This window comes from Protopterus annectens, chromosome 3.part1 (genome assembly GCF_019279795.1).
Source record: "Protopterus annectens isolate FY-2018-M chromosome 3.part1, PAN1.0, whole genome shotgun sequence".
NCBI lineage: Eukaryota > Metazoa > Chordata > Ceratodontiformes > Protopteridae > Protopterus > Protopterus annectens.
This window is the reverse complement of record NC_056732.1, coordinates 1,811,294,539-1,811,306,066: the sequence shown is the minus strand read 5'-3', so window position 1 is coordinate 1,811,306,066 and position 11,528 is coordinate 1,811,294,539. Positions and strand designations below refer to the sequence as shown.

At 38.7% G+C, this 11,528-nt stretch overlaps 1 protein-coding gene across 1 annotated transcript in view; it reads right to left on the bottom strand.

Annotated features, from left to right (window-relative positions):
* LOC122798689 (zinc finger protein 883-like) overlaps positions 1-10,914 on the bottom strand; it is a 126,014-nt gene extending 115,100 nt beyond the window's left edge. Inside the window, exon 1 of the mRNA XM_044067783.1 lies at positions 10,728-10,914. Within this exon, the coding sequence (XP_043923718.1) occupies positions 10,728-10,739 (12 nt within the window). The 5' untranslated portion in view covers positions 10,740-10,914. The remainder of the gene's footprint in view (positions 1-10,727) is intronic.
* Positions 10,915-11,528: the final 614 nt, after the last annotated feature.

Sequence of the window (11,528 nt, the reverse complement as noted above, 5' to 3'; positions counted from 1 at the left end):
TTCAACCTCTCTCTGATGACATTAAAGCTAAGTTGCTGGATGCTCCTCTGGATTCTAAACTTTTGTTTGGGGAAGCTGCTGTTGGTTTAAGTCCCTTCAGGATAAGGTGAAGGCCTTACAGGAACTTAAACATGTGTTTGTTTCTCCTGTACCTAAATTTCAGAGACATTACCCTGCTAAGCCTGCTTTTGCTTGTAAGCAATCCCACCCTTCTACTAAAGGTAGGAAGAGTGGCAAATGGGCACCTCCTGCTAAGGCCCCTCGGTTTTCAGGGACTCAGAAGCCTTCCTTTCCAGACAAACCATGTGCTGTTCGACTATCCATCTCTTCCAGGCCACATTCCTCTTTCTCTTTGCCTTTCTCTTCCTGTTTGGCTTCAGATCACTCACGATTCTTGGATTCTGTCAATCATTTGTTAGGGTACTTCATGGTGTGGAAATCCTGTCCTCCTTTTATGGACATTCCTCAGCCTCCTCAATAACTACTTCCCTTCTTCCCAGAGGTTCTTCAAAATCTCTTGACTCAGGGTCAAGAGGTGCCTATGTCTCAAAGGGAGAAAGGGTTCTACTCCAGACTGTTTCTAGTGCCAAAAAACAGGGCACTCAGAGACCTATTTTAGGTCTGTCGCATCTAAACATTTTTTTAAAAGTGCCTTCCTTTTGGACGTTGTCCCTTCAGGTTCTATTTCCTCTCTTGCTCCCTCAGGCCTACATGGTGTCTCTGAATATCAAGGATGCTTATCTCTGTATTCCGATCCATCCTCTTTTCAGGAAAGTTTTTGCATTTCTCTGCTTCCTGACTTTTTCAGTTCTCTGCTTTGCACTTTGGCCTTTCTACTACCCCATGAGTGTTCACCAAATGCCTTGCTCCTGTGATTGCTTTTTGCAGACTTCGAGGGATCCAAATATTTCCTTACTTAGACAACCTGTTGATTCCGATGTCCTCTCCAATGACCGTTTTGCATAATCTTCATTTTTCATTTCCCTTCTTCAGAGCCTGGGGTTCACTATAAATTTCAAAAAGTCTTCTCTGACTCATTCTCAGCATTATGTCTTTCTGGGTTGCAGGATTCAGACAATGCCAATGCCTGCATCCCTGTCACCTCCAAAGGCCTTAACTCTCTTTCTTTCAAACTCGGCTTCCTCTGGCTTCCATTATCGCCAGGGAGTTTCACATAGCTCTGGGTTTCATGGCATCCACCATCCCAATGCTCCCTCTGGCCAAACTTCACATGAGAAAGTTTCAGTGGTTTCTGACGTCAGTGTGGCTCCAACATGCCCATCCTCTAAACTTTGTAGTTCTTCTTCTGAGCTTCACTGGTGGATTCAGCAACTGTCCCTGAATCCAGGGATCCATTTTCATCTCCTTCTTAGGAATATTTCACAGATGCTTCAGACATGGGACAGGGCAACATCTGCCTCCCTCGTTCGCAGAAGCACATCAATATCAAAACAGATGAAAGCTCTTCTGCTGGCTCTTCAGGCCTTTCATCCTCTTTTCTCTCCAGGGCCTCTCAAAGCTTTCACAGTTAATACCACAGTAATGTGGTACATCAACACACAGGGGGGAACGAGATCTTATCTTCTTTGCCAGTTGGCACTTCTGGTATTGGATCTTGCTGTCAAGTATCAAGCGACTGTTCAGGCAGTTTATATCCCTTCTGGTCAAAACATTGTGGCAGACACTGAGCAGGTTTTTAACTCAGTCCCACAAATGGATGATTCACAGGGATGTGTTTCTGGACATTATCCACCAGTGGCGTACTCCTCAAATGGATCTTTCTGCCTCCCCTCTGAATAGACAACTTCCTCTCTGTTGTACCAGAGCTCCAGGTCCTCTGGTATAGAAGGTGGATGCCCTCGCTTTTTCTTGGAAGGGGATTTTTCTTTATGCATTCCCTCGCCTTGCTCTCATTCCGAAAGTCCTGTTCAAAATTTAACAGGATGCTCCCAAAATCTTATTGGTGACTCCCTTTTGGCCGCGACAGCACTGGTTCCCTCTTCTTCTGCATCTAGCCAAGGACAGTCATCACAAGTTACCCCACAAGGTGGATCTAATCACACAAGACAAGTGATCTCACATCCATCCCACCTGTCCATGCTTTAACTGACACTATGAGTGATAGGATTTTGATTCCTTGTAGACATCTTTTTTTCTGAGGAATTGCTGCAAGTCCTACAGGAGGCCAGGAAACCTGCTACTAGGAAATTCTACTTATTCAAATGGAAGAGGTTTTCTATTTAGTGCAAAGATAAATCCACCAACTTTAACAAAAAACAAAAATCAAAAACGAGCCACACAAAGCTGGAGTACTCATTCACTTTTATTTAAATACATCTGGTACCTCGGCATTTCATCTTCAAGGATAAATTGTAAACAAAACATGACTCCATTTTATACACCACCACCCCCCCTGCTGATAGGTTAGAAAATTACATAATTTTTAATTGTTAAAAACAACCCCATTTTTAAAGCACAAACTTTGATCCATTCAAAACCTATTATACATATAAAATTGCATACATAACTTTTAAACATATATTTACACCTTTGGTATCAGTTATCACCAACTTCTCCAGCAGCAAATAATATTTTGCATCAGCAAACTTTGTGCTAAAGTGTTTCAATTCCCTTACATTCCAAAGTTAAATATGCAATTCACATATAACAAAAATTACACATTCAAATTAACCCCAAGATTCAAACCCTTAGGGAAAAGTGTATTAAAATTAATAATCATCCTACTTTCTAACCCCAATAATTTTTAATGAAATCAACCCCTCTCATCATGCAAGGTTGTCCCAATACACAAACTATGGTCCCCGTGGGCTTTGTAAAAATGCCCAGCAACAGGACTACTAGATTGCATTTTTCATATCTCTCAAGTGTTCTAGAATTCTAACCCTAACAATTCTTTTTGTCTGCCCAATATACCACTTAATTTTTTCACATCCACAACACAAAATGTGCCAATGGTATGTCAGAAATCAAGGGTAGAGTGGACAAAATCAAGCAATAGACTATCAGTAGGAAAAAGAAAATATTGTTGCGAGATATTGGTGACTTCCATGTTGGGCTGGTGTACGCTTGGTAATGTAGGCCTATGCTTAAACAGTCTAGCGAGCATGGTTCCAGGGTTAGAGACTCTTTGCAGTCATTGTCAAAGGTGTCATCTACGAAGAGCATATCGTTTGAAAACATCAGGCCAGAGGATGATAATGAATCAACACAACATGTGCAACCAAAGCAGACTGAGGTTTTTTTCTACAGGGAAAGGGTGGGGCAGAAAGAAACCGAACAAGGATTTCAAGAAGAACTAAGGACTGAATAGTGTTTGCAATGATATCTCAGTTGTTGCCTCCGTTTTTTTCTGGTGTTGGTGCAAATATTAGGGGTAATGTAAACGTGGGCATTCATGTGTAAATTTTGCAGTTAATTAATTTAGTTGACATTAACATTGCTCAAAATGGTTTAAATGTGTTGAGAAAAAGTACAAAATTTCTACCCACTGTTTTACCAATGCGAGCAGACATTTTGTTTGATGTTAAAAGATTTTGTAGAAAGTTACATCCAAGAGTTTATTTTGCAAGTAAAAATGTTAATGTGGACTTGGGTTCACATGAGAATGGTGAGGATGATGACCCATTTCTAGAATTCTCTGTGTATGATGATACACTTTTTTGTGATGCGTTTGAAAACATGCAAAATGTGGATACAGATGAAAGTTTGTTTGGTGCAGGATACAGAAAACTAATTGTAACTAATTTTTTTAGCCTCCTAGGTTATCTCATAACTTCATAGGTAGGTACTAGGTTATCGGCCCTAGGGCCTATACAAGCCTAGCCAAAAAGGTACCCTGGCTTTCACCACCCAAGAAAATTATTTTCCTGTACCTCTGACGAGCAGAGCCAAAATAATTTTACCCTAAACACACATTTACATTTGCCAGGGGTGAGGTTCAAACCTCTAACAATCGTTGCGTACCATTATGTTACGCATTTACCACATGCACCACTGACCTGACTCCTGCTGTAATTCTTTTCGAACAAGTGTTGTTAAAAAAGTTGAGCGAGAATATTGACGGTTCAGAAAGACTACAGTACAGTTCAATTTAACCAAGCAGGAGGTTGGTGTTAGAAAGTAGGATGATTATTAATTTTAATACACTTTTCCCTAAGGGTTTGAATCTTGAGGTTAACTTGAATGTGTAATGTTTGTAATATGTGAATTGCATATTTAACTTTGAAATATAAGGGAACTGAAACACTTTAGTACGGCATTTGCTGCTGTAAAATATTATTTGCTGCTGAAGAAGTTGGTAAAAACTGATACCAAAAGTGTTATAAGTTTAAATGTTATGTATGCAATTTTATATGTATAATGGGTTTTAATTGGATACAAGTTTGTGCTTTAAAAATGGGGGTGTTTTAACAATTAAAACTCATGTAATTTTCTAACCTATCAGTAGGGGCAATAGTGTATAAAATGGAGTCCTGTTTTGTTTGCAATTTATCCTTGAAGGCGAAATGCCGAGGTACCAGATGTATTTAAATACAAGTGAATGACAACTCGAGCTTTGTGTGGCTCGTTTTTGTTTTTCTATTTAGTGTCTGTTGTAACCTGGATCCACCTACTGTGGATGTTCTGGTTCTTTCTTACTTGTGTGAGCTGCACAATGCTGATTTAGCCTATTCTTCTACTTAAGCACACTTATCAGCTTTCTCTGATTGTTTGCCCTTTTCTCCTCCTCTTTTAGCTTCTAGATTTGAGGGGAAACAACTTCTTAAAGACGTCCTTAATATTAGACCTTCCAGGAAGCCTGTTACTCCTCCCTGGGATCTTAACATTGTTTTGGAGAAGTTGAATCAGGCCCCTTTTGAGTCTGCTGCATCAGCCTCCTTGCATCATTGTTCCTGGAAGACTGTTCTTTTGTTAACTCTTACTTCTGCCAGATGGGTGTCTGAGTTGCAGGCCCTTATGGATTGTCCTCCTTTTTTAATCTTTCATGAGGACAGTGTGTCCTTGCACACTAACTCTTCTTTTATGCCTAAGGTGGTTAATGAGCTTTCACTTAATCAATCTGCCCACCTTTTTCCCCCTCTCCACAAAATGACAGTAAGAAGGTGCTGCATACTTTGGACGTGCACTGGGAGCTCAAGGCTATTAGAAAATCTGATCAGTTATTTGTTTCTTTTCATCCTAGATCTTTGGGGCTTGCTGTATCCAAGCAAACTATTTCTTCTTGGATTTCTAGGGCTGTTTCCTTTTGTTACACTTTTCACGGCAAGAGCCTTCCTTCTTCAGTTAAGGCTCATTCTACTAGAGCTGTGGCTTCTTCTGGTGTTTTTTTCCAAGGGCTTAGATACTAATTCTGTTCTTGAAGAGCTATGTGGACTTCTGTGCATACATTTACCAAACACTACAAGTTACTTGGTACAAGCTAGGGTCTGGTTTTGTTAGTGCCGTTCTTCGTGGCTTTTTAGGAGGCTCTTCTGCTCCTTCCCCCTCCCAAGTTTCCTCTTCAACTTTGGCACTCTGCCATATGTTAAAGAATACTGTAGCAGTGAATGTAAAGGCATAGTACAGTTGTGTAAATCTTACCATAATGGAAAATGCCCTTGGCCTCACTGCTGCAGTATTTGCTCCGTCCCTCCATCTCCCTAGTCTCTTGCCTTCCTGGATGTACAGATTACCTCTTGGGTTCCTTAGACTGGTGTACCTATTGGGGCAATCAGTTCTGTTTCTGGTAGGCCTGAAAGTCACCTTTATGCTACAAAAGGAGCATTTGGGTGACGTTTGGCATACCTTTTAAATAAGCATCAAGTAGTCGTTGGTAGACTGGCCGGATGTTTGAGCTTCAGTGGCAGGGAATCCCATATGTTAAAGACTACTGCAGCAATGAAGGCAAGGACATCTACCATTACGGTAAGATTTTGCACAACTGTAATTTATGAATCTCTGAGACCTCTCAAGTTGTGTTTATGTTTAGATAACTACATGCCAAAAGCTGTGTTATACTCAGTAATGGGTCTGATAAAATATGAGTAAAGGGGAATGAAGACTTCTTTGGATCTAGTGGAAATCTCTTTGGAAATTAGATGGGCCAGATAAAAGGCTTTCTGATTGGAGGGGTGCATCTCCTATATTTCTTTAATATCTTTGTTGTTTTAGTGAATGATACCCGTTTGACTGCAATTCTACCTGTTGTTTGTAATACTACCTATTGATTGTAATGCAAATATTTTTCTTTGTAATTCATTATGTGATACAACTTTGTATTGTAGAGCTTTTCTCCCCGGGCCTCCACTGAAAACGGGCTCTCGAGCCCAGTGGACCTCCCCAGTCACCAAACTGGAATAAATAAATAATAAATATATGGTAAGTTTACCAAGATTAACTATATCACATTTTTTTACATTTAATTTGAGACCATTGTCCTTACACCACTTGTTAACATGGTCTAAGTCATTTTGGAGCAATTGTGAGTCAGTTGAAGATCAAATAACAACACTCAATTTATACCCATCTACACACTTAGTTATTCATAATCCAGAAGTTGTGGCCTGAGAGTCTGAGAAATACATGCCAAATAGGAGAGGGTCAAAAACTGAGCCCTGCGATACCCCACTGGTAACTGTTTTGCTTTCAGAAATGGCACCTGCTACTCTAACCACATGGGTTCTCTGAGACCACCAGTTAGCTATCCATCACATAATATAGGGATTTGTATTCAGATTTACAAGTCTAGCAATAGTGCTTGCATGAGGAATAGTGTCAAAGGCCCTGGACAGATCTCGGCATAGTGTGTGTATTACATACCCACAATCTACTGCTTCAGTTACTTTTTCAAAGAAAGTAATGAGGTTAAAGAGGCATGATCCTCCTTTGATAAAACTAAATTAATAAGGTTCAGGGTTAAGAGCTTTTCAATGTCCAGATTAATGATGTCCACAGATTTACACATGAGGCCGGTAAAACTAATGGGTCTGTAGTTATCATGGTCAATGGTTGGGCCACCCTTGTGTAATGGCATTACAATGGCTGTATCAGGCTTCAGTAATGTAACCACTGGACATGCTTAAATTAAAGAGTTTAAGTAGGGGGTCAGAAAGGCCATATTTGGCAATGATAATCAGGCAACCTGGTATGCTGTTAGAGCCCACTGTTGAAGTATTCTTAGTTTGTGAAAGGGCTGAGAAAACTTGTTCCATAATAATTAAAGGGGATGGTTCATATGTAGGTACTAGGCTATTCTATACAAGCCTAGCCAAAAAGGTACCCTGGCTTTTACCACCCAAGAAAATTATTTTCCTGTGCCCCTGTTGAACAGAGCCACAGAGGTGATCCCCGGGGTGAATTTCCTATTTCCCATCCAATCATCAAAATTTTTCTTGAAGAGTGCTAATGAGGAGCTTTGTTTGATATAGATAGGTAGTTTGTTCCAGAGTATGGGAAGTCTCTGGGACAGGAATCTATCCCTCCAGCATGTTCTGTTTATTGTGGTGACAAGGTTTAGGTCCCTAGAGTGTGTAGCTTAGAGGGACTGGGATTTCTTTAAGTAAAGCATGTCCAACAGCTCTGGGTTTGACATAGCTTTGTATGCTAGGCAGAGATCGCCTCTGAGTAGGCGATATGCAACTGAGTGGAACCTGTGGGATAGCTGTAGCTTTGGGTAGAGAAAAATGTCCATTAAATTTGTTAGCTAGGATGTTAGCTATTTCCTTTGGGTCAGAGTGTGTTATTTTTTTAAATCCAGCTCCAAACACTGCTGGGTGTTGGTTCTTAACTTCCTGACATTGATAAAGAAAGACCTGCAGTTATTTTTGGTTTCATTGGCTATTTTAAGTTTATGTCAGCTTTGAGCTTCCTCGTGGCTCCCTTAAGATCCTTGTTAGTTTGCTTAAGTGTGATCTTAAGGAAGGTAGAATGAGATCTCTTTATAAGCATTAAGCACTTTCTTTCTCTTGTTATATAATTTATTTATATGGGTACAGGGGTTTGTTTTTAAACTTTTCATTATATTTGTTGTGGATAGAGACTGCCTTATTAATAAAACTATTTAACAGGGAGTAGAAGTCGGAGGCATAGGTAACAGCAGAATTTGTTTAAGGAGAAGTCCCTAAACTCAGAGCTATTTACAGGGGAAGTACCACCAGTTTTAAAGGAAAAGGTCACTAAATTGTGGTGTGATTTAACAAGACATGATGATACATATGGTGACATGCAAGAAGTGATCATATTTGTGAGGACTAGATCCAGGATATTGGGGCCCCTAGTAGGACAGTTAACTATTTTTTAGCTTTTATACTATCAGGAAAGCAATGCAAGTTGTATAACATTTGTAAACATTGAAAACTATGCAATAATTACCAAAAGAAGGAAAACATTAAAAAGAAAAAAAAAGTGAAAAAGCATACAATATTGAATTGTACATTCAGGGAAGCATTAAACTGCATCAGTTCCTTTCACATAATCTAAGTATTACAAAACAGGTTTCAAGAAGTGTTACTTCCATAATTTCCAACAAACCATTACCAGACAAGAACTTTTGTGCTACAGGTTTCCAGGGTTATTAACATTGTAGTTTAGCATGCATTTACAAGTATACAAGCTGTCTCACCCTTTATTAGCCAATAACACTATTAGACACACACCGAACAAAACACTGCACGTACAGTCTATGCAACAGATTTCAAACAATTATTCTGCACCTAACATGACTGCAATTACAAGACAAGGCTTGTGTGCTTCCTTACACTGATTATGCAAATGAGATGGCATACAAGGCTTTATTGGTGGACCCAATCCCAATTCCATTCCAAAAGAACTGGTGGAAGTGAAGTATTAAATTAGCAGTGCACACCTGAAAGCTGGGGCATACCTGGGCACATCCCCCCACCCAAAAAAAAAATTGCCAAAACAGACTCCAGTAATACAGTTATACAATAGATTCAGTCATACATACATAAATATATGTACACAAGGTGATTATAAGATGTGTGCTACTATTAATATTAATATTACTATTATTATTATTTTCAGCCATACACCAAAGAACTGAAATTCTTTTAAAGTAGAGAAAAATGAGCTCTAATGTCACATCCTGTCCTTTACATTCTGTTACTGCATGCAGTCTTTCCTGGATATCTTTATTTTATTTTTCCTTTTACCTTAATGTGTGCCATCCCCCATTAAAAATCCCACACCCTTGATTCCATACTTACTCTGGGCCTTCACATGCTGCCTGCTTTACATATAGCTGAAGCTTGTACCCATTCAATGTCTATGCAATAAATCACAATTCTCTAGCACTCATCCTGGTTTTGTGCAAGAATATAGTATACGTAGGCACAAGTGGTGTTCACATCTGGGCAGACAGAAGCATGATGTAATGCAATTGTTAAAGCCTATGCTTCTATTCATAATCACGTTTTAGTTCAGCACACGTTGCCTGCACTTAGGGTTTCCCACTGGGTGTACATGCAACACATTAATGTAATTACTAAAATAGGACATGTTATGAAAGTAACTAAGCAACACTGTACCCAGTGAATTTCAGTGTACCCTACTACAAACTGATCTAGTGCAGCTGATTATGCTGCAAAAAACAGCAGCACATGCCTTGTGATTGTAATTTGTAATAAAAATCTTAATGAACTGTCTGCTGAGTAGATTGAGGAATTCTGTCCCATCCCTTCAGATGTGGGCATTAAAGTAGAAGTACAAACTAAAATAAAAACAAACAGTCATCCATGTCTGACAACATCTGTACACATTGTAATGCTGTAATCAGTTCTTTTAACAACATAACATTTCTTTATTAATAAATATTATTACTAGTTTTATTTCTTTTAGCAACATCTACACCAAAGATTCTTATGAAATCCCAAAGTAATTGCAGAGTTTCTACCTTCCAGACTAGAATTTATTCAATATATACGCTCCAGTTACATAGTATGTATCACATTTTCTACTATGGAGAGGTCTAGAAACAAACATATGGTAGACCATGAATAAAATGGGGGAAACAAGTTAAAACACACTGCATTTATGTTACAACACATACAGGCACTTAGTAAGCCTTGTCTATAGCACTGTTCTATTGTATTCTGTGAGAAGTGAGTAGAAAGCAAACAATGTAATCCTTATGTTCTGGTTTGCATTCTAGTCCTGTTTTTGTTTATGATTCCTTGTATGAAATGTACTACATACTGCTTAAGTTAGAAGAGGTCATATAGAGATACTGACTACCATGAGACAAAGCTTATACCCTGCCTTTGGAGGGTCACTGGAATCTGGAACATGGCTGTTTCCACTTTTAAAACAGTGCTACAAAAACAAATAGCAAATGTAGGCTTATAAATAAATACTTGCCATTTTAAAATATATTAAATACAGCAAATTACAGAATCAGAGCACATTTTCTACCATACGACATTTGTAACATTATTATAATTACTTGAATTAGTTTATGCTGCTTTAAATCAGTCTGGAACTAATTCACATAAAGCAGTTCTCACATGTGGCATCAGCCTCTGCACAATTTATCTACAGTCTCAAGGATCCCTGTTCTACCTTATCTACAATCTCAAGGATCCCTGTTCTTTGCTGTGGCAACATAAACTGCATCATTCATAAATACAACCCTTACAAGTTTTCAGACAATGGGGCTGGAACACCCCCTACCTTCAGAAAAAGCAGTTTCTCACCAGCTCAAAAGTTCCTACCTCCAGCTTCATGATTGTTCAGTTTAAGCCACCAGCAATCAAAGCCAAACTAGTCAGAAACCCGAGAAACTGCTGCCTGTAAGTCTTCAAAACTTGAATAATGATAAACAGTTAAATAAATCCAAGGATTTTTTTAGTATACTACACAGTAAATGATTTATTTTAGAAGCTACTTTCATTCACTTCCTTTCCGTCTATGAAACACATCCCTACACAATTTTGTTAGGCTAATTAATATTCATGACATAAAACTTTGGGGAAGGAGTAGGATGGAGGGCTTGTTTGAATATTTAATGAGATGGGCTGGTACATTCAGTCTTTCACAGTACTCTCCGTGGAGAAGGACTGACTGCAGTTACATGAATTTATACTGTATGTAATGCAGGCTGAACACAGGTTTGAAATATCTGCATTTATGTTGTTTCATGTTCTTTGCATGTTAGTACTAAGGCTGTGATACATTCCTTTGTGGCATTTTTATTGCAGCTCTCAACCAATCAGGGACAAATTTCAACAGAATCAGGGACAAATCCAGAAATAATCAGGGATATCAAGGGCACTTTTAAAATATTAGTATTATTAACTCGAGACATTAACAGAATAACAGAACGTGAATAAATATACATTTTCTGAAGTAAAAGAAGTCTATAACTCTTAATTATTGTCATTATTTATTAAGTGTAATTCACTACTTTTTCCTCCCAAGTGTCATCAGTTTTAGTAGGGATTAAAAGGGACAGACTTAAAATCTGAGTCAAAATCAGGGACAGATGAAAGGCATTTACAGGGGTTCTATAAGAT